The sequence below is a fragment of the Phalacrocorax aristotelis genome, chromosome 8 (assembly GCF_949628215.1).
Source record: "Phalacrocorax aristotelis chromosome 8, bGulAri2.1, whole genome shotgun sequence".
Lineage (NCBI taxonomy): Eukaryota > Metazoa > Chordata > Aves > Suliformes > Phalacrocoracidae > Phalacrocorax > Phalacrocorax aristotelis.
Genome location: NC_134283.1, coordinates 3,915,155 through 3,940,499, shown reverse-complemented (window position 1 = coordinate 3,940,499; position 25,345 = coordinate 3,915,155). Strand labels below are relative to the sequence as shown.

The 25,345-nt window shown below is 46.8% G+C and overlaps 1 protein-coding gene and 1 long non-coding RNA gene across 4 annotated transcripts in view; one reads left to right on the top strand and one right to left on the bottom strand.

Moving 5' to 3' along the window:
• The first annotated feature begins 2,037 nt into the window (after nt 1-2,037).
• LOC142060898 (hepatocyte nuclear factor 4-beta-like) overlaps nt 2,038-25,345 on the top strand; it is a 29,448-nt gene continuing 6,140 nt past the window's right edge. For both annotated transcript variants that reach the window (XM_075101242.1, XM_075101240.1), the window contains exons 1-9: nt 2,038-2,252; nt 8,808-8,979; nt 10,873-10,967; nt 18,628-18,734; nt 19,816-19,971; nt 20,507-20,594; nt 21,385-21,537; nt 23,583-23,819; nt 24,454-24,567. In XM_075101242.1, the coding sequence (XP_074957343.1) occupies nt 2,138-2,252; nt 8,808-8,979; nt 10,873-10,967; nt 18,628-18,734; nt 19,816-19,971; nt 20,507-20,594; nt 21,385-21,537; nt 23,583-23,819; nt 24,454-24,567 (1,237 nt within the window). In that variant the 5' untranslated portion in view covers nt 2,038-2,137. The remainder of the gene's footprint in view (nt 2,253-8,807; nt 8,980-10,872; nt 10,968-18,627; nt 18,735-19,815; nt 19,972-20,506; nt 20,595-21,384; nt 21,538-23,582; nt 23,820-24,453; nt 24,568-25,345) is intronic.
• On the bottom strand, nt 13,174-16,846 carry LOC142060901 (uncharacterized). Of its 2 annotated transcripts, none has more exons than XR_012661978.1 (3): nt 16,725-16,846; nt 16,251-16,425; nt 13,174-15,237 (listed from the first exon to the last, which is right to left on the bottom strand). It is a non-coding gene; the product is annotated as an uncharacterized LOC142060901 (long non-coding RNA). The 2 variants fall into 2 exon arrangements; XR_012661979.1 differs by lacking the exon at nt 13,174-15,237 and adding an exon at nt 15,349-15,684.

Sequence of the window (25,345 nt, the reverse complement as noted above, 5' to 3'; positions counted from 1 at the left end):
AACCTTTTCTCACTCCCAGGATGAAATAATGTCTAAGCACATCCTCACCGCCCAGATTTCTTTGGAAATAAGTCTTAACCTTCACTTTGGACTGAGAAATCGAGACCATTGAGGGATCTCTAAAGCCAATGCCTGTCAATATCAAGGCAGGTGCCCAAATGTCTTCTCACTGGGTCACAATTGCCCAAAAGCACGCACGGTGAATGCCAATATGACTATTTTAACAGTGAGAAACCCCTACAACTCCCCCCGGATTTGTAGAAAACTGAGAACTCTTAGCTGCGATAGTGGCAGAGGGCTGAGAATCAGGCAGGGTCGTGCCCATAGTTCAGTTCAAAAAAATGTGCCATATTAATAGGCATAATCAGGACTGACATTGAGTAAGAGGCAAGAACGACTAATCAGATGCTAACTTAGCTGATGCTGGCATTACTGAAAGCCTGGGGGCATAGTCCAAGGATAAAAACATAACGTCTTATCTAACCAAGGAGTCATTTGTGCACCACTAGTTACAACGTGTTCTTAAAAAAGGAAAGAAGGAAAAAAAATATCTATGGCACATGAAATTATTTTATGCCCCAGAAATGATAAGAAAATAAAGCTAGGTGTTCCTGCACCCAATCATTATAGGGGAAAAGCTTATCTGTAGTTAACCTATTGCAATGTCCACCGGAAGGCCCCAGGATATGGAAAAATACATTTAAAAAAAAAAAAAAAGTAAAATGGGGATAAAATCAAAATAAGTATATGTAAGATATTTCAAAACTCCATTTTGGCATATTTCTTGCTATTTGGAGTTCGGTAGGATACATGGGGCCGCCCTGCTCCTCGGTTCAGTGAGAGTTCAGGCAGTCTGGCAATCCTCTTCATTTGGCCAAGGCTCCTTTTCTGGCAACACATCTCCCTATTTCTCAAGACTCTTCTTTTCCTCCAGATTCAACAGGATGTTGAACTAGATCTCACAGAACAGCTCATGGAAAGGAAAGACCCTCTGACACAAAACAGCATCACTGGAGAGGGAACTGTAATATCAGGGAAGTCATCTGAAAGATGAAACCAGGAGTACACCTAACACTTCAAGCTATATTGCGTTGCACGGCTGTGTTTTATTTCCAGTCTTTTGCAGTACAGGTCATGAGTCTTAACAGGGGAAGAACTTCTGTGCAGAATTCAGTAAATTTAAAAAAAAAAAAGAACAAACCAAAAACCCAAAAAACCACAGTCCTGTGGGGAAAACTGGAATTGTACTTCCATAATACGGGCCTTTCCCAGAAAAGCGAGGTGTGGGTCAGCGTGAAATGCAACACCACACATCTGCAAGGGATTCTGCCCGGTTACTTCCAGCCTTTTCCATTTTCATCATTTGCCATTGCTTGAAACCTTCTGCCCTAACAACTCGCAACCACAGCCGAGCTCTTTCTCAGTGGGAGCTCTGGGAGACTGGGGCTGCCTGCAGTCAGGAGGGAGAAGATGCAGGTGGCGGTGGGTGGGAGAATTCACCCCCCTGCCTACGGGGCAGGGTGAAACCATGCGGTGGCTGTCACGAAGCCTCATTCTTCCCTTGCAGCAGTAACGCAAGGTGTGATCGCTGGGCAGCACTGTTGGTGCCTCATGGCAATGCCTCTGGTTCTCAAAGCTGACCAGTCTTGATGGTCTTGGTGACACTGGCTCATTGTCTTCACCAGCTTCGAGTGACATCATTTGGTCTTTTCCCCGGTGCTGGCAGCCGAGCAAGGTGACATCGGCACGGGCGCTACTTGACACGACCACTGCTTTGCCCTGGAAGGGCAGCTCGTGTGCGCAAATGCCTCCCCGCAGCCCTTTTCAAAATGTTTGCGCAGGAACGGCCATAAAACGGGCTGTATTGACCCAAAGATGCAATCCAAGTCGTTTGAGTCTAGGCCTTATCTACATCATATTATCAGGCCCAGATGCACCCTGGGAAGGGAGGGGACTGTGTGTGCAAGAGGGAATGGCTTCGCCCCTTCTCTCCTGGCACGGGGAGGGGACTGTGGCCAGAGCTGGGTAATGATTTGTCATCGGAAGGGCTGGGGTGTCTCTCTTTGCAGAGGAAGCCTTGGCCGTGATTGACAGCAGGGCTGTTTTTTGCCGCTTCCCTTGCTGTTGACAAGTAATAATGAAGCTTTGTCAGTCCATCATGGACATGGATATGCCAGATTATGTCGACTCCTTGGACTCCTCTTATACCATGCTGGAATTTGACAACCTTCGGGTGCTCCCCAATAACACTGGTGAGATTTCTGTTCGCTTCCTCTTGAATAACTTCCACTATCTTTGTTATGAAGCTGAGCACCTAGGAAAGGCAGGTAGGAGGTGTGGGGCAAAGGGTGGAAAGGGTATTTAAGCAGCTGACCTGTCAACTTCTGTTGCATCTGCAGTTACGTTTGGGCTGAAATGGGGCCCCCTCACTTGCGGGTCCTATTTTGAGTTATTCTTTTCCTTGGTGGCTGAGCATCATGTCCTGAAGAGCCCGCAAGGTACTGCAAATCTTGGCAGAGCTCTTCATGGCACGCCGTAGCTTTGTCCCCCTGTATGACTTATGAGAGGAGTTATTATCAGTATTTCTTCTTTAAAATGTTTGTTTCATTCCCATACGTGACTCAGGTTCATATTTAATCCTTGGAAAAAAAATGCCGCCTCAAATGGCATTGGTCTGTTACACAGAAAATACACCGTGTGTCCACCTTAACCTGTTCCTAGGACCTTAGATGGAGAAGCAATATCCAAATCATTACCTGCCTTATTTTTTTCTCTGGCTACCAAGATGGCTCAAAACCTTTTACAGCACACAAAGACCTTGGCTGCAAGATGTGTTTATATGCAGACTTCCGCTTTGTTCACAGAAATAAAGGGTCTTGTGTGATATTTAGGTTTTGAGTAGTCAAAAGTACTCTGACATGAAGCGAATGCTATTCTGTGGCATTAACTGTTCACTGTGTGAAAAATAAAGGCCATTTCAGTCATACAGCATGAAACCAGCCGCGTAACTGAATGAGATTCCACCATTAGCAATGTCTTTGGAGAGTTTCGGCAGCATTTCATTTAATTTGTTAAGATGCTTAGTGAAATTGAGATGGGATTTTCAGGATTTCACGTTTGCTCATTAGCTGTCTCATCAAAAGAAATCAGAGTTTCAGTAGGGCTATCGCCTACAATATAAACCGATTAGACTTATAACTGTGGGATATGGGGGAATGTCAGGAGACGAGTAGAGTTAAAATGCCCAAAGAAACTTGACTTTAAAGTTGACTTCAAGAAAAGCTCTGCCTGTCCCTAAATAAAAGATTTTCAATATTTTTTTTTTTTTGCCAGCTCCAGATACACAGGATCTTATTTCTTATTTTTGCAGAAAGGTTTCCATCTGACTTCCTACTCCAGAAATGTTATTTAACACAGATGTTTCTCTCTGTCACTTGCTGCTGAACAACAAGATACTTTTAAATTTTCAGAGCGGTACAAATTTCCTCAAAATTGAGGATAATTTTGCAAATCAACTACCAAAACCTGTTTGGGGCTCTCTGTCGTTTCATGCTGTGGAACTGACAGGTTGAGTTTTTTTCTGAAGTTTACCTAGATCGGTATTGCGTTATTTGTCTAGCCGTTAATGAGTAACCGGTTCTCTCAGGAACTAGCTGTTTTGAAATTAGCTTGTTTGTCTTGGGTAAGTGTCCTCTTCTACCGTTTGTAAAAATAACTTCAAAAAAGACCTGAAAAGTCCATGCATGGAAATATATTGCTCACCAGCTGAGTTCAGTTCCCACAGGTAACCCAAAATAACAGTTCACACAGATACTCTGTAGTTTCAGAAATATTTTCAAAGTTGTTAGAATCAAGGCATAATCTCATTTTAGGTATTTTTAAAAAATATACTGCATTGTTTTAAGCCATATCTTTCCCACTGTGCAAGACTATTCTGTATTATTTCCCCTACTAAATCTAATGGCAGTTTTGCCCTCTATATACACAAATGGGAAGGGGGACAATATTTATTTCAATGGACTCAGGACTTTTTCTTACATTCTGAACAATTTTTGAAGTGAAAATTATTTTCAAATAACGTCATGCTTCCTTAAAACCATTTCCTCCTTCAGAATATCCTTTCATCGACATTTTGGGTTGATTAACGATGTGAAGCACTTCTGGTGCTAAGCTTTTTGCTTCAAGAAGCTGCTGCTATAGTTTTGAAATTTGCCTAGATATATATTTTGAATTTTCCACCTTTAAGCAGCCCATAATTTGCCAAGTATTTTAAGACTAATTCAAAATAAATAATAAAATCCATTTTGGGAGGGGAGGAGGAGTGTAAAGAAGTTGCTTGTTTTAAATAGAAAGAACAGCAAAGGAAATGAACAAAAGTCAATGCGAATCCTGTCTTTCCCTTACATGCGTTGTAACGGCAGAAATTTTCCCATTCTGTGCAAACTTGGTTCCTTTACCTTGGCTGCCATTACAAGCCATATTCTCACTTGGGTTTTATGTGCTGTTAATACCCATTTCCTCATGCTCTTGTCAGAGTTGTCATTTCACTTAAAATATGAAGCATTATTGAAATATTGTAGTAATTCTTCAGCCGAGTGTCGGCGAACACTTCCTCCCACGGTGATGCTCCGTTTCCCATCTCAGCACTCAAACACCACGCGGGTGCTTGGGACTTTGGCACAATGCTGGAAAAACACCATTCCCAGCCCTGCTGCAGTCGGACCCAATTCAGGCCATGAAAAAGCCATCAAAGATATTTTCATGGTGCCCGATCATCCCTCAAACTGCACACGTGCTTGCAAGGAGCTCTGGCCTCTCTGGCTGGCCTCTTCATCGGTGTTACTGTAGGATTTGGGAACACTAGGTCAAAGCTATGCTTTATATCTCAAAAACTCTCCCTCTATTTGCTAAAAGCTGATGTAGAAAGCAGCTGACCTGCACATGGCCAGGGCTTCAGTGCCAGACCCCATCCAGACCTATGTATGTATGCACAGGTTTCGCAATGCTGGCTTTGGCCACCAAGTCTGACTGCGTGTGCATGCCCTAAACCCGCATTTATGCTCTCTTTACATTCAGCACACGTAACTTGGGGATTTTTTTAGCTGCAAATTATGTGCAAGCAAGACTGGCTTGGATTTCTGGGTAGGTAAAAGCAAAAACCATTCTGGAAAGCATTGCAAGGTAATTCTCTCATACTGTGCGCATCTAGGAAAGATGTAGCCAGTAACATAACTGAAAAGAAGAGCAGAAAAGAGGTCTGCAGTGGTCAGGTATTGTGCAGAGCTCTAGCTCTGAATGGAAGCCAGACGCCGTTCCCCAGCAGCGCCTTCACTGAGACCAGTCTCACTGTCATTTCTTACTACTGTAAAACTCGTCATCTTCATTTCAACCCTGGTTAGGTAATGACTTACATACAGAGGCAGTAGGTAACAAGAACTTGTATGCATTTCAGTTGTGAGCTTGGATGCCCCCAAAGCTGGTGAAGCCACTGGGATACTCTCATCGGCATTAGGGAGGCTGTAGTTCCTAATCTGCATGCTGCTTATGTGTAATTTAAGAAAGATGGTTGAAACTGCAGATTTTTCTGCCAGTAAATGTCCTCGACGGTCCTAGTGAGGAGTCTGGCCACAATCACAGGTCTTCACTTCAGCCTGGGACCCACACAAGGTTGAGATGAGTTATGGTCTCCTCTTGGAGACCGTCATCAGTTGCATCTCTCCGAGAAATTTCAGAGGCCCTGCAGCACGGCTTAGGAGCTCTCTGTTATACCTCAGTGATGAGCGTCTATAACCAATACACGTCTCTGAGCATCTCTCTCCAGGGTGGTGTGGATAGTTGTGAGCACGCTTCAGTTGTTGTCAGCCAGCTGGGCTCTGACCAGATCCATCCTAGCAGCCCTCGAGCCCATCTCAGTGCGGTGCTGAGCTCCAGTTAGCAACCCTTCTGGAGAGGCACAGCACGTTAAATGAAGCTCTGAGTAGGTTATCGCCTTGTGTCAGGCAGGGCTGAAGTAATCGGTCTACAGTTTTCAGCTGATTTCACAGGCAGGCGACTGTGCTGGCAGGGATCCTGGCTTTCCTCTGCCTTTCCTAGCAGCGATCAGCCCAGACATTCCCCAAATACTGGGTAGGTTTGAAAGCCGCATCAAAAGTCTTCTGATGCATGCAATATCAGTTGTGCCTTTGTTCTTCTCTGAGCTATTTCTCATTTGGCACTCATCATTAGCTGGTGACAGGATTTTGTAATTAAAACTTATCATCGTAATTAACATGTGCATACTGGCTTAGGGCTTTGGTTTTCCTTAGCTTTTTAAAATTTCTGTTCACGTTCAAACAAGCTGAAAAGGGCACGTGGCTACCTAACAGGGACTGAACTTTTAGCGATATATCTGCCCTAACAAAGAGCCACCCAACTCAGCTGTAGCCCATGGGCTTGTCTGTGTTCTCACGGGCACAAGTGAGGGCAAAATTTGGTTTGCTAGCTTCCATGGGCCCTCGCATGCCCAGTGCTGATGGTCCTTCCTCCAGTAATACTTGGTTTAAGGCCAGATTATTAATTTCTTCCTTATATCAGCAAGCAGCTCCTCACCATGTCCTACTCGCATGAGGGAAAAAGTCTTCTCTGGTAAGTAAATGCTTTCCAGAATCAGGAACATTTTGCAGTCCAGGCTCAGCTGAGATGAAGGTCTGTTGGAGACCCAAAGTGTAGGACCTCGGCTTAATTCCTCTGAAGTCAGTAGAGAAAGCATGAGCGGATCGAAGAGAAAATTGGCCTTCTTATCTTTATTTTTGTTGCGCAATTCTTTTTAAATGGAATCCAGCACACTCAGCGCATTTGTTTATGATCATATGTTCCTTTAAAAAAAATAGATGGAGCAACAGATGCACGAATGTTTATCAGTACAGTTACCCTTGAAGGAATATTCTATTCTCAGCTCATTTAACACTGAGTTATAAATCAAAATTAAACAAAGAATTAATGTAAAAAAATATAAAAATCAATGTAAATTACCATTAAGCACCACTGACACAGACGATGTTCCCAAAAGACCCAAGTGCAACTTACTGACAAATGTCGGAGCTGGGAGCATCTTACACGGATTTTGGGAACAGGTAAATCCCAATTCCTGTCATTGTGACCTAAGAATGATTTTTATGCTGTGTGTCTTCCTTGTCATGTGGCTCCCATCTTGCTACAGCCTACTTATTTATTCATCCATATGTTAGAAGGTAAAATATAGATCAAAAGGGGTTTTTTGCAGGGGTGAAAGGAAGCCTGACCTTTGCACTTGTGAAGTGTTAGCTAAAAATGTCTTAGTCTTAGCCTTAGCTAAAAAACTTTCCAGTTTTTTAAATACTAAATCTTTATTGGCTTGGGGGGGGGGGGGGGGGCTTTTGATTACAATTTTCATTGCATAGCAAATATTTTCACTATAAATTTCTTATGTGTAGTCACATACAAAAATAGCTCGCGCTCTCTCTCTTTATATATGCACGTTGTGTGTGGATTACCCAAAGCTATTTTTATGTATTATGCATTAGAAGGCTTTCTCTAGACTGTCCAGCTCGGATGCCAATTCCTCCCCTTTGAGTAATTTTCTCTAAGATTTGTCATAGCTCAATACAACAGCAGTGGAGCTTTCCCCATCACCGCCCGTCTCTTTGCGAGGCAGGATGCCTCTTGTCCCAGAGGCTTTGCCAAGGTCACTGTAGCAGGAGATCGGCTCCCCTGGTGCGAAGAACATGCTCCCAAAGGTGCGATAAATTCATAAAACCATCCTGCAGCGAGTGCCCAGGTCAGGACAGACTCCACAAACATTCCTCCTCCTGGCAAGATGTAAACACTGTCATCTGCATCTTCTCAAGTGTCTCTTTTTTCTTTTCTTTTTTTTTTTTTTCTTTTTTTTTTTTTTCTTTTTTTTTTTTTTCTTCCCCAAGCTGTGCCTCAAATTAGGAGGATTAAGAGGGCAGCGAGTCTGGTGGTTAAGGCCAAGGGAGAAGTTTAAAGGGGCGTTTTCAGCAGTGTATACACAGGCCAGGCAGGGGCAGAGCTATTCCTGCCCCAAATGAGTGGGTGCAGACAGAGGACATGACAGAGGGCATTCATATGACCTAATTTTAGGTCCCTAATTTAGAAGGTCGATCTTCCTGCACCCCTCTATTGCTTTCCAGTGGAATGAAATGAGCCTCTTCAGAGGGCAATTCAGAGCAGGAACCTGACTTAGAACTAAAGTGACCCCTGTGGGAGCTGCTGTCCCTGTCTTCCAGCTGCAGAGGAGCTCTCAAGAGCACCTTTTGTCTCCAGTAGCTCCATCATGTGCATGAAGTAGTCCATCCTTCCTGTCTCTGCTGTCTCCTCTCTGCTTTCTGCTTATTCAAGTTAATGATGGTCTTTCTACTGCCTTCTGCGGGCACCAGCCTTGAACCATGTTCTCCAGGTGTCTAACTGGGGAGGTGGCTCCCCATCCCTCAAAAGCTTATGTCTCACACCCATGTAAGGTTTCTCTGCATCTGTCAAGAAAAGTAGTGGTAATTGCTTCAGTGAACAGAGGGGTTTCAAGCTGCAGAACCCAACATGCTTGTGCGAACTTAACAAAGGAAAACACCAACACCAGAAGCAAAGCAACTGAGCTACTCTCAGCTGAGGTTGGGAAGAGCATGACCATCAACCTGGAGGCACATACTACGTGTGCACATGTGCGTGTGCGGCTGGGTCAGACTGTGCTTTGCTTAAAAAAAGCGACTTGCTGCAGCTGATTCTGGTTTCCATCACAGAGGGGTCTAATGGTCTCTGTTCTCTGCCCGCAGAGGCCATCGCAGCCGAATCAACAAACACCAACCTGCTCACCAACGGCATCAGCTCCCTCTGCTCCATCTGCGGGGACCGGGCAACTGGCAAGCACTATGGGGCGTCCAGCTGCGACGGCTGCAAAGGCTTCTTCAGGAGGAGCGTCCGCAAGAACCATGTCTATTCCTGCAGGTACTTGCCTCTTCTGCAACAGATACAATTTATTGACGCTATAAATAATCTAGGGTAGAGATCAGGTTGTACAAAGGGGCCCCTATCCCAAATGCTGAATTACCATGCCATGAATGCTAACAGCAATAATGCAGTTTATTTTCTGGCTGGAAGACAGGGAGCTAAGGAGTAAGCTAAGTCCTATCTCATCTTGGGCCCTGACACCTTTTGTGACACCGAGCATTCCATTTTGCGAGTTCACTGTCACTGCTTTCCCCACAGACAAACTTATAGACCTGAGGTTTGACTGGTGTGTATAGCATGTAGGTACAGCTTCTGGGTGTGGAGTGACACCGTGACCTCGTCACAGCCCAGCAAGGGAAAGCCAAGGTGGCAAAAGACCAAAGCTCCAGAGATTTCATCTCAAACACAGCCTTTCTGTATTTTCCCAGTAAGAAGCAACAAGCATCCAAGAACTTGTCACCTCCAAAGCCTCCACCTCCCCCACAGCTTCTCCATTTCTGTTTTCAAATACATTAAACTATGTACGCTGACATATCACTGATGATTTTATAATAATTCTGAGAACCTAGAGTGGACCAGCAGTGATTCATGTCCACTTTGGCTCACAGGTATACATTTGAGAGAATTTTTTTACCAGGAGGAGGCCATAAATTATATAGCAGCTATCTTGGTTAACCTTAGAAAAATGGTGTTTATTTTAGCACAGGAAGAAGGGGGAAAAACCCCCAAATACACTCAAGGCTTCATCTCTAATTAAAACCTGGAAGTCTCCTTTCTGTTCCAGAGCTTTTCCTCCTTTAAGGGCATTCCAAATTTTTGCAACGTGACTCACCCTGTTTGCTCAAAATGCTCCTGGGGACCTTATCACTCCAGGACACATCAGCCATGAAAGACACTCGGTGTGACAGCAGAGTCCACCCGCACAGTGCCCACCCCAGGAACCAAGGGATCCCTGCAGGAGGAGGCAACAGCTACTACTGATTTCTTTGAAATTCCAGCTATCAGTCTCCTGGGAGCAGAGCTGTTGCCCCTCCCCAGGAATCCATGAATCTCTGTGATATTTGGCAGCTCGGGGAAGATCCACAGCATCGAAGCCAAGTAAATGGCAAACGCTCGCTTGTCTGCAAATCCTTATTTGGTGAGCTGTGCTGTATTTAGCCCAACTTGGAGCTCTGTTGTTTATCGCAGCCGTGAATTCCTTGGAAACTCTTTGGGCCTTTGTACCTTTGGCTTTTTAGCAGTCTGGGAAAGTGCCTCAGCTTTTACAGCTTGATGATGGTCCCAGAGCAACCCACGCCAACTCCCCTCTGCGTGGCAGATTCCTCTTCCACCGCTTGACCCACCATGCCAAGAGCTGCCAAGTCTACGTGGGCCACCCCTTGAACAGCACACAGGTTCCTAAAACCCCCCTTGAAATGAATAGGAATTAGGAGACCACGTGCCTCAAAACTAGGCTGAAGACACAAAATTGCTTGTGGTCCGTAGTGTAATTATCCTACACAAAGCAGGACAGTGTTAACAGACGGGATCAAATGAGTCCCGACGCCGAACACCCAATAACTGTCTGAAAGTGGGAGAGGGAGTTCCTACGCTGCCAGGCACCGGCACAACTTGAGTCACAGTCACACTTTCACGGCCAAAACCATTGCAGTCCTCGCAGGGTGGGTGGTCTGAAGTTGCTGCGTTCCCAGCTGGCAGGGACGGCGGCGGGGAAGATGAGGAACTGGGCCAAGCCAACATTGATTCAATCCGTTTCTTGCAAACCTTTGGTCCTTCACTGAGTTCAGGCAATGCGTGGCTCAGCGAGGTCTGTATTTGGGGCTGCTCGAGGTGAGCTGGGTGCAGACGCCAGGCTTGTTGCTCCAGGTTTTATGTCCCATCTCCTCCCAGGTTCAGCCGACAGTGTGTGATAGACAAAGACAAGAGGAACCAGTGCAGGTACTGCAGGCTCAAGAAGTGCTTCAGAGCCGGCATGAAGAAAGAAGGTAGGTGCAAAGAGACATCTCAAAACTGCCTGCTGCTGGCTCTGGCCTTACTCCCACTGCAGAGCATGATGGAGAGCAGCAGCAGCCCTGGCCCAGGGAGATGATGCTCGTGTGTCACAGTGAGAGGTTTCTTGAATCTGAAAGCCCCATTTCCTACCTTATCAGATGGGAATTTCAATTAGAGTACTGTAACTGGGAGGCTGTTCTCTTTAGGATATTTTTATACTGGGAAAGAGGTGGGCTTCTTCAGGGTTAAATGAGCCTCTAATTTTTTCCCCAACAGAAATTCTATTGCTACGTACCTGTTAGTGTGACTCCTAATCCCAGCTGTGACGGTCTCAGTGAGGACCTGCTGTCTTTAGTCTCACAAAGACCAACAGACTACTGCAGAGTAGCACTTAGCAGTTGACTTGGCTGATGCTCATGTAGCTTGGTGCACCCCTCAGGGCAAAGTACAGCCTGAACACGATGCCTTATGGTGCGGGAGAGGCTCCTCTGTGGCACGGGGCACACAGGCAGTGCTCCCAGAGGCAGATGGCCTCTGTGCCCCCTGAGCTGGGATCTGAGTCAGAGTCAAACCCTTCGGTAGCCCTGCCCTCGTGGTGGGCATAGCACGACCATGGAGGCACAGTTAGCACCAGTACTGAAGGGCCAATCCAATATTGGCTGATGCCTTTTATTGCACTTCACATTGGCTGTATTAAGAGGGAAGCGGAGCACTGTAGAGCATTTGGGTACCAGTGACCATTGGGAAGTGCCCTTCCAATACACTGAAGGAAATACTAAGTGCTACAGCGCCTAATGGTAAGCAAGAGAAAACTGACTTCTGTTAACCTATGCCTTAACTCCTTACTGCCAGCTTCCCTGGGAAAGCTTGGGACCTACCATAGCGTTTCTGATCTCTGATCATTCGGTGTTTGCATAGTGCGAGAGCACGGATGATACTATTTTACTTACTCCAAGCTTTCTGGGCAGAGACCGTCTTTGTACGCTGAGTGCTTAGCAAAGTGGGGGCCCAGCCCACAGCAGATGGGTCATCGCCCTGATGCACGGGTAGCTGGGTGATGGCGTCAGCACTCATCACCTTTATTTGTGCTGTTTTCCAACCCACCGGCAGCTAAAGAGTGGGGGAGCTAGAAAGGAAACTGAAAATTTCTTTCCATACCACCGAGCTAAACGCCTCTTACCCAATGGGTGAAATCATGGTCCCACTGAAACCAAGGGGAAATTTGTCACTGATTTCTGGTAATTCATAAGATTTCACCGGTGATGAAAAAAATCTTTCCAACCTTCTGACCATATGTTTTCCTGGAGAACGAGGGTGTCTTGTAATTTGGTGTAGGTCATGGCTGTAGCAAAAATGCCTGCTGGTTTAATTTAGGAGAAATGGAGCAAATACAGCAGACAGGAAAAAAATAGCCTCAAAGTAATCAAGACCAAACTGAAGCATATATGGTCAGTTCTAGATGGGGATGGAGCCAATTGCCAATGCTGCAAGCTCCACAGCTTGGTAAGGCTGAAATCTGGTTATCAGCTCCATTCTTTGAGCCGAAGCATGATTTTTATTGGTTTTATGGTAAAAGTTGTAAAGACTTGGCTCATGCCTTCATTATTGATTGTGGCCCAATGGAAGATGACTCAGGTTCCACATAGTCACATTCTTTGAAACTTTTTTATGGGTGCAGAGTCAGGTTGTGTGCTCACAAACTGCTCATGTGCTCGGTAAGGGAGGTTTTTAAAGCACCTTGAGCAACTGCTGTGCAGAAAGTAGTTTAGCTGACCAGAGCTATATTCAAAGCATGTGTGCAGGACTGTGAAAGAAATTTTCTTGCACAATTGTGTGCACAAAAAGAACAGAGTTATTTGCTTTAGGGTGGTTCTAGATTAATATTAAACAGTATTGTGAAGCATTAGGGAAAAAGGGAACGTGTGTCCTGGGATAGAGCAGCGTGAGGGTGATATAAAGGTTGGCGCATAATTTTTCGGCGGCATGCGCTGATTCATGTTGGGAGGCCACAGCTGGGACATCCACACTCGAGGCGTCCTGTTGTCCCAGCACTGGCACGCAAGAGTTTGACACTCTCCCTCTCTGGCGCACCGCTTCTCAGCCAGCCCATACAACAGCAGTCAGACTTTCCAGGGTGTGGTAAGAGCGTTGTTTATTCACAGTAGAGGGGAAGAAGCTGGAAACAATCCTTTTCCCAGCCTGTCTGTGACGATACACCTGGGGTGGGGTTAGCAGGGTTGTGGCACCCTCCCGCAGTCCCCACTGCCAGCGCCCCACTGCCCCACTGCTCCATGGGTGCGTACACAATATCAGAAAACTTGCTGTTCCCCAGCAAAACTAACCGATAAACTGGAATTTTGCATCCAGGGGGATTTTTTTTTCCAATATTCCTGTGTTGTAAGATGTGACATGACACACTTGGATATTTCTTTCTCTCTTTTTCCCCTGTTGGAAACAACTCCAGCGCATAAGAGGTTGAGAGGCGCTGTATTATCTGGCCTGGTAGAAGGGAAATTTCTGCCTTAAAAAAAGCCACATGATGCAAATACCCGACCTTTAAACCGGCTGTCCGTTGGGGCAGCAGTGTAGGGGCAGGGCTGAGGGCCTCCGCACTGCTGGTCCCGGGAGCACGGTGCTATATATATATAACATGGGCTATAGGGTCACTATGGGCTTGGGGCAGCTGGGCAGAGGCTGTTGAGAAAATATCAGTAGGGTCTGTTAGATTGTCATGTTTGTACACTAGGAATGTGATCCTGCTTTCGGAAAGGGCCAGGATGGTCCCACACATGAGCCCAACATCTCCAGGCTTGAGCATTGAGATGGAATCCAGCGAGATTGAGATGGCGCCAGCGAGAGCAAGAAAGGGCCAAGACCTGAGCCTTGTGGAAAGTCCAGTCCCCAGATTTCCTAGAAATTAGCTCATTCAGAAACACTCCTATCCCAATTACATTTCTGGTATCAATAATTACAAGTAAAAAACCATTAACGTCAGGATGAGGGGAGAGGAAAAGGCTTGCTTGAATGCAACCCCCTTCTCGTCTCTCGAACTGCCACTATGATCAGGATATAAGATTTTTACCGGAGGTTCGTTCCTTTATCCTTGCTTTCCTGTTAAGGCTGGGACTGTACTGCAGGGTGGTCTGGGTGTTTCAGGGATTTTCTGCCCATTCTCCCTGATTTTCTCTACTTGCACAGGAGAAGGTTCAATTTCTATTGTTTTGCACGATGCTACCGGACAGGTTTTTGGTCACCACAGCATCAGCGAGTGAGGAGTGCACCAGATACTTAAACATCCAAAGAAAACAGCAAGATACTATTTTTAGTATCTCACTGAGATCATGTTTAACCTTGACTAAATTATCAGGGTGTGATTTTTCAAGTGAGCCAGGTCATCTACTCACATGGAGTTGAGCATCTGAAAACTTGGAAGCCTTTTGAAATGCCAGCACTGCACTGTCAGGGCTCAGTTTGCTGGTGAAAAAAAGAGGGGTTAATATTTAACCTCTCATCCCCTTTGAAGTAATTTATGAATGTACATGAACTCCTTTAGTTTTACGCAGAACTAAAAAGAATTATTGTATCACTTAGAGCCACAACACTGTGGGAAGATTTGAGGCTATTTTTTGTTTATTTTTGTTAAATTGGACAGGTTTATAGGACACGGTTTTTTACTGTTTCATAGGACCTCTATCTTGTTTCATACCTTCTGTTTGTACATCTCTTCTGCCAGCTTTTAGAAGGCTGAGACTGCAGCTTGTTGCAAGAATGGATGAACAAGTTGAAGGATCTTCCCCACTTTGTGATAGTCATAAATCAGGCCAGAAGCCCGTAAAATGAGTAAATGTGCAAGTACCATTGGGAATTATTTGCAAACAAAATATACCACACCTACAAAATCAGAGGTAGCTTGGGGAAGAAGAATTATTTGTACATATAAATTAATCAGACAGCAGAAGGGGTAAATCTGGAGACAGAAACACTGTGAGTGCTGGGGAACGCCGGCACTGTGGTGGGGCACTCGCACCTCCCTCCTCCTGCTCTCTCTTTATGGCATTTATTAATACATTTCCAACTTCATTAGTGTTAAACAGGGTTGTTTTTTAGTGGAATAATAATGGAAACGGTAACTGCCATGCAGGCAGGGCTTTAACCTCTGCAGTTACGATGGAAAGTTACTGGTGTGCTGCTCTCCCCGTCCAGTCAATGCCCATGCCCGTATGTATTGGACTCCCTGGAGGTTCCTCATCACAGGCTCTGTACCTATGTGGCAAGGCAGCAAGGACAAATTGTTTGGGAAACACGGGTTTGTTGCAATCCCACAAACACACCGCTGTTTGCTCAAGACCTGCCACGCGTGCTCTGCAGCCTGCCAGGCTGCCGGCATCCCTGGTGCGCTCATGGCAAAAGGGCCAGGCTTGCTCTGAATAACAAAACCCCTCCGACAGCTCCTCTATATCAGATGGAGAATATGTTTTCCATCCGCTTCCCGCACTCAGGACATGTCGTAGCTCTGGACAGTTCCCCAGAGGGAGAGACAGGCACCATCTCGCCCCTTTCCCTGGGGGAAATGGCGGTTTGGGGACACGCTGTCCCCGGCCGGCAGCGTCGGGGGGGCTCGCTCCCACGGACGTGCCTCGTGCGAGGCTGCGGCGGCCCTTCCCAGTGTTTATTGGCTTTGGGAACTGGAGCGCTGCGCAGAGGACAGGGCTAGAGAAAAAAAGAAATGGGTGAGCAAAGCTTTTGCCAGGCATATACTGGGAACAGTAGTCCCTGGGAGAGAGTGGGATCCAGCACCGGGATTTTAGTCCTTCCTACAAGTTTGTGAGTTTTATTGACTGCAAAGCCAAGATCACACCTGAGCCCGAGCACCCTCAGCGCCAGCACACCCCGATGCCTCACCACGACTGACCTATCCCTTCCCTTTTACAGGCACAATAAATATAGCAATATAATTACCACAGAGTAATTTTTGTGGCAGGTAAAACATTAACTCCCTTTTGTATCTAATTCCATCACATCTTGGGTACTTTCAGCGATAACACCCAAATCACCTTGAGAAAGTCGGTCTGTACCATCCACTTACACTTGGAAGACTGAGCTTATCAGAGTGTGAGCGAAGGACTGAAATATGTGCCATAAAAGGAGCTGGGAAGAAAACAGGCTGAGGGCTCTTAAAGGAGTCTGTCATCGGGGACTAGGGACTAGGGCCAGCTCTGCCTGGGTATTTCCGCAAAATAAGATGTGTAACTCAGCTGGAAAGGCAAAATTCGTACCTTTTCTTGCCAGTGGGCAACAAGAGCCCCAACACGCCCAGAGATCTCCGTGAGGGAACATCTGATAGGAAACCAGGCACAGCAGGTTGGGTGGGGACTTTCCAAGGACATCAGTGATGACATGAATTTATGCGGGCTTGTTTCTACTCGGTGCTGGATGCTGCTGCTTGTCTTTCTGGTGTACCAAAAAAAAGCCAGGAAGGGTTAATCTGTTGTGAAGATTAATCTTCACACCTTCACATCTTCCACCTTCAGACTGGTGGGGGACCCCGGCTGAACAGCCTTTTCCATCACCCCCCCCCATGGGTAGGGTGATGTATGCTGCTGTCTAGGGTAAGCCAGCTGTGCATCCCAGTACTTGTACTTGTTTGCTCTCTAAATTGATGTCCGATTGCTTCTACTTAGTACCCATAGCCTGAAAAGGCTTCAGGAATATGTAAGTGTGATGCATCTTTTACAAATCGCTGTACGCACCCAGCCCCTTGCAGGCATTCGGGAGAGGTTGCCTCCAAGGTGCAAATGGCTTTGGTGGCTGGACCCCAGCAGAGCCCCCCCAAGCACACCCAGCTCAGCAGCGAGCGGGTCCTGACTGACAGCAAGGCTGAGCCCCAAATCCTGGTAAATAAATACTACACTCCTGCCGATAACAGGAGATATTGATTTTTGTCACTGTTGCCCTTTCACTTTTTTGGCCCCTCATCAGAGGCTGGTTAGGAAAACAGGTCAGTGTTTGGAGTGGAGCTGACAAAAAAGCCCCCTCCTTCCCACCCTGTGCATGAAACGGTGCCCACATTCTTTGCCTGAATTCAGAGAAACGTGCCCCGTGCAAAGAATGACGCTTGCTCTAAAGCAGGGCCCAGCGGCGAGGCAAAGTCTCAGAAGAGTGACGGCAAAATGATTTTGCTGACTCTGCAAAAAATCGTTGCTGGAAAAATCTTCTCCAGCGGCCGCTTTTGAGACAAAACCGCACTGTGTCACATCCAAGGGGTTAAAGCACAGAGTGAAACAGTGCTTTGACAGCTACGTCTGAGTCATTTCCCTTAAATAAAAACTAAATAAAACCAAAAGGAGCCTGCAATTGCTGTGTGAAGGAGGAAGGATGTGCTGCATTATCACCACATGCTAAACCTTCCTGCTCCTTCTGCTTTAAGGACCTGCTAATTGCCTTCCCCGAGCTTTACATGGCCAAGACATATGACCTAGCAGGAAAACGCTGAGTCTGCATTCGGGCTCCTTCCTCCAGCCCCATGTGGGCTTGTTTACTGCCAGCGGGAGGCAATAAGGCTCAGGGGAGAAACTAATGCTGAAAACAAGGTTGCCTTAAGCCTAAATTCAGCTTTTTCCTCTGCTGCTGTTTTACTTGATGGCTGCAGTGGAGGTGAGTCGGTTCTTGGAGCCTGTGTTGCAAAAATAAAGCTACTGAAACGCAATAAATCCCTTATGTTCGACATGGAGGGTTGACAGAGCATGGGGCTACATGTGGCTTGTGTTTCTGGGGAAAGGATGGTTTAAAGAGTGGAATAGACCTCAATAAATGAGTATTTTTCTTTCTATCTCACCATGGCACGGCTGTACCTTTTAGTTTGCAAAAAGCCCAGGGCTGATCGTCACTCTGCGGCGGTCACTATAGCGTGTCCAAGGAGCACTGTATCACTGTTATTAACAGCTCGGGACACTCTGAGCTGATCTGCGGCAGTGATTTGCACAGGGTGCCAGCAGAGCTGGAGGCAAACCCCAGCTTGGTGTGCTCCCAAAGCTGCGTGCAGGCATTGCCATCCGGGTTACGGGCTCATTGAGATCAGCACTGTGAAGGGCAAGGCCGAGGGAATGGTTTTAAGGTGGGATCAGTGAATTTCAGCTTGCTTTCTTTGGAGCTTCCGAAACGAGGTGACCCTTCCTGCTCCCCGTAAGTGGTGGAGATGTCCCCTGGGGACCGCCACCTGCGATGCCTCAGGGGCAGGGGACACTTCAAGGCAGCCTTGAGGTGGAATTAGAGGATATGATGGCAAAAAGGGTATCGGAGGCCAGGACTCCAGCAGTGTGGGTGCATTGCCAAGTGAAAAGGTTCGACATCAAATCCCCAAGCTCCCCCTGAGCTGCATCAAACCCAGTGGGACCAGCTAAAGTCCCGCAGGGGTTGCTCTGGCTGCCAAATGGCCTTATCTACCTCCCTCTGTTGCTCCTGTGCTTCTCCCTCACTGGTGGTCTTTCCCTCTCCCCGGTGCCTGTTTAATCCTACTCCATCATCCAGCAAGGTCAGAGGGTCTTGCAGGCACTAAAGCTCCATCCACGCCCGTTTGGGGACCACAGGTAACAGCAGCCGTCGGCTGCGTGGGAAGTTTCTTGCTAACACGACCACTGCTCACTCTCGTTTCAGCCGTGCAGAACGAGCGCGACAGGATCAGCATTCGCAGGAGCAGCTACGAGGACAACGGCTCTCTCTCCATCAGCGTGCTCACTCAGGCGGAGGCCATGGCGCAGCAGGTACGACATGCGGTGACAGCCCTCCGCATGAGTATGTGGCCTTCAGCTATCCTATATTGGGTTATGAGCTCGCTAAACCAACCAGGGCTGCATCTTTTTCTGCCCTTGGATGGCTCTTGCACAAAGCCACAGGGAAGAAAACGCATTAGAGAGATCCAAAAGCAGGCAGAAAAAATCCTCGGTGCATTACCAAGACTACCTGCTCAGAAAGGAGCAGACGAAGCCTTTGGTGTGTGAGACTCAAAGCTGAAATTCCAAGGGCTGAGATATGTTGCAGACTCCAGGTTCCCTCTGCCTCCAGCCTAAATTGTTGCTGCACCCCTAAAAACTTACTGAATTTCACGCAGAAGTTTCTCTCTCCTTGCTGCACGCTCTGTCCTGCGTGGAACGTAATGTTCCCGTCATGGTCGATTATATCTTTTCTTGTAACTTTACCAGGGAAACAATTTTAGGGGAGAAAAATAAGGCTAATAAAATCACTGGGCTTCAACTAACGCTGATTGCTTTCTTATTTCACGTACCACAATGAATTTCACCCTGCCCATCCTTTAAATTCTTATGCAAATATCCTTTCTCCACTGAAACATACTGTCCAGATGTTGCATATTACATGCAGCGATGCACCCACTTCCTTTTCAAAAATTCCCTCTCTCCACCAGATTTTTAGAGACTGAAAGGGGTGGTTTTTTGTCCCAGACAGCTCCCTGGGGGAGGAGGGCTGGATGCATTTCATGCATTTGGTTGGTTAGGTGATTGGTGGGAAGCTGGGACCCGGTGCTGCTGGCTACTGCTAGGAACAGGAACATTAATCAGATTTTGTCCTGAGCCAGCCTGGAGAGTGGGAAAGGAGGCAGAGGAGGGAGGGGTGTCTGTTGGGACTGAGCACCACCTCGTGGAGGCTGCACATTGGGCAGTACACACCGCTGAGCAGATACATGAGCAACAACAGCAAAGGTCTTGTCGACGACTCGATGAGGTCAACGTCTGTGAAGGGTCCCCATGTTATCAGTGAATCGCTGCTGTCGAGGATGACAAAACAGCACGGATCTATCCCAGTGCAACCAGGCTGTTTCTCTTTCAGTATTCGTCGCTGAGTCCCGTGCACAACATGGACATTGCTATGAAGAAGGTTGCAACCATCAACGACGTGTGCGAATCCATGAAACAGCAGCTTCTGGTGCTGGTTGAATGGGCAAAATACATCCCAGCATTTTGTGAGCTTCCGCTTGACGACCAGGTAAAATGCAACTGCCTCTTCCCTGCAAACCCCCTGCCTTCGACAGGAATTCCCAACCATACCTTTCAACAGGAAAATGACATTAACGTATAGATCACCCTATGCAGAGCAGCAAACTAGCAGGAGAGAAAGAATAAAGGACAACGGATCAATAAGTCGAGTAGCCAAAGTCCCCCAAAATATAATAGAGTCGGTCACTCCAGTCTGCACAAGGACCCAGTCAAAATAGACTGTTTTCCCTTTATTGATACCTGATAGTTGAATATAAAAGCCATTTACTTCCTAAGAACTCAAATTACTCAAGGCCCTCTTTGCTCTTACAGCTGAAAACAACTGTTTATTTAGCTTGCCATGGATGTAGCACTGCTGAAAAGTGAAGATATACTAATAATTTCTAGCTCTTAATAGCACTTTATCTGTAGATCTGCGCTATCTAAACAAACACCAAATTTGGCTTAATCTAAACAGCAACAGCTCACCGTTCTGGTCGCTGCATTTCAAATGTAATATTATTTCTCATCTGTGCCATCTCCAGGTTGCCTTGCTCAGAGCCCACGCGGGGGAACACCTGCTCCTCGGGGTAGCCAAGCGATCCATACCATACACCGATTTTCTGCTATTAGGTAAAGTAGTGAAATACACTCCTGCTTTTATAATTTGCACACCCGACTCATTGCCAAGTCCCCTGCCTGCCTGAAATCCTCTCTGCGCTCCCGGGCACGGTCTGCTCACCTGGCTTGAGACTAAGTGCTTGAGGAGGTCTCTGGAGAAGCATAAAAAGGAGCAAGCAAATTCAGTGGGACTTTTACAACAGTTTCCTTTGAAAGTGTGCATGAGAAAACCCCCAATACGTACGTGGCATCTCAAACTGCTTCGCCTTGTTTTTGTAACTGGAATTGCCAGGACACGGGCAATGATGTATTTGGGTACCGGTGCTTAAAGGTCCATTAAAAATTATAGTGCAAATGGGTATTTCCTTTTTATGTAGCTCTCTGCCACCAAAAACACAGGTGGGATTATTCGTGGAAAAAATGAAAATCCTGACCTTGAAAGCCACAAGTTAAAGAAAAAAGGGAGGGAGAACTTTGTTTAAAAAAATAACACACCGAAAATAAAGACGCGACGCCACTTGCAAACAGATGCTAGGTATAACGGGGGTAAACCAGAGCAGAACACGGAGCAGGCTTTGTGTAGAGTGTGGGTGTACCGACATGTGCAGACGAGATAATTAAGGACCAAAGAACGAGATCCATGGCTTGCTTCTTAATCGCAAATCGAAGTATGAAGCTGCACGCTGGAAATCTACCGCACGTGGGCACGGGGACCATCTGGCAACATGCCTTGGGGAAACTTCTGGGTGAGACGGTGTCCTCAGAGCTAGAACAAAAATCTGACAGCGAATTTCTCTGTCAGGGAATGACTTCATCATCCCAATGCACTGCCCAGAACTGGAAATCGCTCGCGTGGCCACCAGAATCTTGGACGAGTTGGTGAAGCCCTTGCGGGACATCCAGATTGATGACAATGAGTATGCTTGCCTTAAAGCCATCATCTTCTTTGATCCAGGTAAGCTTCCTTTCCTGATTGCCAAGCATGGGGCTTGAAAAGGAGTTGAGGGCTCTCCAATAACCAGAAACCCCCCCTGGAAGCAGCTCTACATTTCCCCCTGCCTCTGCTGTAATGAGCCACACTTAGCAGTGCTGTAAGGACATGTCAGAAGCGGCCTATTCCTGAACACTTAAGTATTTAGCAAGAAATTACTCCAGTCAGACCGACGTGCAAGACTCTGCAGACCCTAGGGGAGTTTTGCTGCTTCTGTAGCTTGGCTTCAGGAAAGCCCATCAGTCTGAAACGAAGATGATGACTATTAAGGACATATAAGCCGTTAGTGAATTATGCATAAGCGAAGTGAGTCAACTGAGCAGCAGTGTAGAGCATCCATCAGCGTTCAGAAAGCAGCATTAAAAACCACAGAGAGCTGGGCTGTTCAGAGTACCCAGAAATATCAAAGGTGTCTGCTAATGGATCTCGCTGGCCGTCGGTACCACCCAAGGGCAGGGCCCAACCATACAGGATGGAGAACAGGGAAACACACAGGGGCAAACAAAAGCTTGTTTTGACCATTTGCTGTATTCTCCTTCCACAAACATGGGGGTTTCTGTCTCAGCCCAGGTTCCCCCCAAACACTCCCGTTTCCCCCTGCCTACAGCTCACGCACAAACCCCCTCGGTACAACGCTCGGGTCCCTGCAGCGTGTATTGCCTTGTAGCTTGGAGGAGAGCTGGGGGAACGATCCCAAGTCCACAACAATGTCCTTTTGTCTTTGTCATCTATTAGCATGGAGAAATTAGAGCATCTTACGTTTTTGCTGTGTTCACTGACCTGAAATCAAGATACAGGAGTTTTAAATACATCATGAACTCTGGCTCGCCAAAGAGCCTGCTGCAGATCTCAGTAAGGCTCACGTTATTAAATTCAGTCTGACAAATTACCTTCTCGGCTGATCAGTATCTCAGCGAAACTTCAGATCATCGTGACAGTGAGGCACTGCAATTGCATCTAAAATGAAAAAGTGTGAAGCTCTGCAGAAGTGAAATTCATTCATGCTAACAAGCAGGCGTGTCTATGGAGTTACACACTGACATACAACAACTTGTTAACCACTTTGTCTGATCTCTTGGCATGCCCATCTTTAAAACGTGGTGCTTGTGGATTCTTTGCAGATGGTGAAGATAACAGCCCAATGAGCCAGAAACCTCAGTTTTAGGTAGCAGGAGAGGCTGGAGCGGAAAGCTGTAAATCCCGGCACTTCAGCCTACCCAGAACGCACATTTAATTGATGATTAAGCAAAACTGGACCAGTGGGCCATGAAAAATGGACTGACCACAGGTCAAAGACAGCAAATCAAGCCAAGAATCTGATGCTGCAGTGGCGTATTTGCAACAGACAGGCACTAAACCTGTGTGCATTTAGTGGCAGTAGTTGGGACTCAAAGTTCTTAGAATCACAGAATGCCCTGAGCTGGGAGGGACCCGCAAGGCTCACTGAGCCCAGCCCCCGTCCCTGCACAGGACACCCCAAATTCACACCGTGTCTCTGAGGGCCTTGTCCAAGTGCTTCTGGAACATCGCCAGGCTGGTGCCGTGATGCCTCCCTGGGCAGCCTGTGCCAGGGCTCCACCACCCTCCGGGGGAAGGACCTTCCCCTAATGCCCAGCCTCACCCTCCCCTGGCACATCTCCCTGCTGTTCCCTTGGGTCCTAAAAGTTTTCAGGGGAAATTCCAGACCAGTTCCTTGGAAGGACAAGTATGGTTCAACTTCTAAATGCTTCCTCTTCACTAATGGCAGTAGCCAGACATATCCATCTGAAGCGAGCTCTTATTTTGTTAGTTTCCCATCAAATTCCACTTACTGATTTCCTATTCCATATAAGATATGAAATAGTGGCAGCCCAATGCTGTGCAATGTCAGATAAGCTTGGAGACTCTGAGAGGTGACTGTTGGAGGATCACCAGCATCTCATCTTTTTCCCTCTACAGAGCCCAACTGCCAGGGCAATGCTTTCTCGTTACAGAAGCCAGCAATTAACCTCATTTTTTTCCCCTCCCAGACTGCAAAGGCCTGAGCGAGCCCGGGAAGGTGAAGAACATGCGCTTCCAGGTCCAAGTCAACCTGGAGGACTACATCAATGATCGCCAGTACGACTCCCGAGGCCGGTTCAGCGACATCCTCCTCCTGCTGCCCCCGCTGCAGAGCATCACCTGGCAGATGATAGAGCAAGTCCAGTTCGTGAAGCTCTTTGGCGTGGCCAGGATCGACAGCTTGCTGCAGGAGATGCTGCTGGGAGGTACGAACCCTGCTAAGAACGGACAGCAAAGTTGTTTTATTTCAAAAGCATTACAGGGAAGACGTGTGGTAGAGAGAACTTCTCTGGAGGAGGTGCGGTAGAGAGAACTTGGTCTTGGGAGGAGAGAGGTGAAGGCTCAGGTTGAATTGCGGCTTGAACATGGATGCTTCTCACTCCAGTTCAATCCCCAAGGCATTTCTTTCCAGCCCATCGCTGAAAATCTGACCCAGGGACAATTTGTGGTGCTTCACAACAGCCGGGAGCTCAAGTTTTAGGCAATCTACCAAACTGAAGCAATTTTGGTTTTTTTTGTTAGCAATATGGAAAAGTTATAACTCTGTGGGAAACCCTGATAAGAGCAGTAACTGGGACACACAGAGAGACAGATGAACCATGCAGTCAGTTATTAGCTGAAACCTCAGCCGTCCCAGGAGGTTGCCCTAGACAGTGAGAAGGCTGAGAGCAAAGAGGACAGCGGGGCAGGCAGGAAGCAAAGACGAGCCAGGACATTAAACCCCACCCACAGAGGTCCCCCATGTTCTCTGAAAAAAAAAAAAAAAAAAGACTCAGCCCAGAGCATCTGGCTTCTCAGTAACTATGCAAAGAATGATGTCTTCTCCCACTTCCACTGCAGGAACCACCATTGACCTCCAGTACCAGTCAGGACCTCCCAACCTCAACCTGGAACCACTGCCAGGACACGTCCTCCCAAGCAACATGAGCTCGGTGATTCACACCGCTCCAAACCGTACGTGTCCATTTCTACACTCTCTGTGTCAGCATAACAAAGGGGACTGGATAAAAGAAGCAGTTAAGAAAAAAGACCTTTAGGTTTATTTATGTTATTAAGCTCTACACTTGAATCAGATCTCACAGGCCCCATTGCTGAATTCTTAACTCTGAAGTCTGGAAATGTGCTTCCAAAAGAAAAGCTTAGACTTCCATGTAATAGCATGATCCAGAGGGATTTTGAGACGCTACTTAACATCACAAGATTAAAAAAAGTAAATCAAGATTGGTGGCAGCGTGTTTCTACGAACGTAGGCAGCGCTGGGGAATCCCACAAAGCAGCACACACAGTTATTAGTGGTGAGAGCCTCCCCGAGTAAAGCATCTTGGTTGCCATCAACCAGAACACAGTATGACCTGAATACAAGACTGTCTTCAACCACTCTGGGCACTGCTGCCAGGCAGTGGCTATTTGTTAAGGCATTTATCCACTGTAGTAGCAAACAGACCATGCTATTAAAAAAAAAAAATAATAATAGAACACGAGTTGCAGTTTAACCACCACTGCCATATAATCACAATGTCTTGCACGCAGTCTCCTGCCAGTTAGGATCATCTACCTCTTCAATCATATTTCACTATTTCTCGGCCATAAATGTTGGCATCACGTATTTTAGCTTTCTTTTTCTTTTTAAGCCACCTTGCAGTAAGGAAGATAAGAGAGATGAAGTGTAGCGGCCAGCAGGTTGAGCTCTCCTCCGACGAGGAGAGGAAGGATTAAAAAGCAGCTGGGGGTA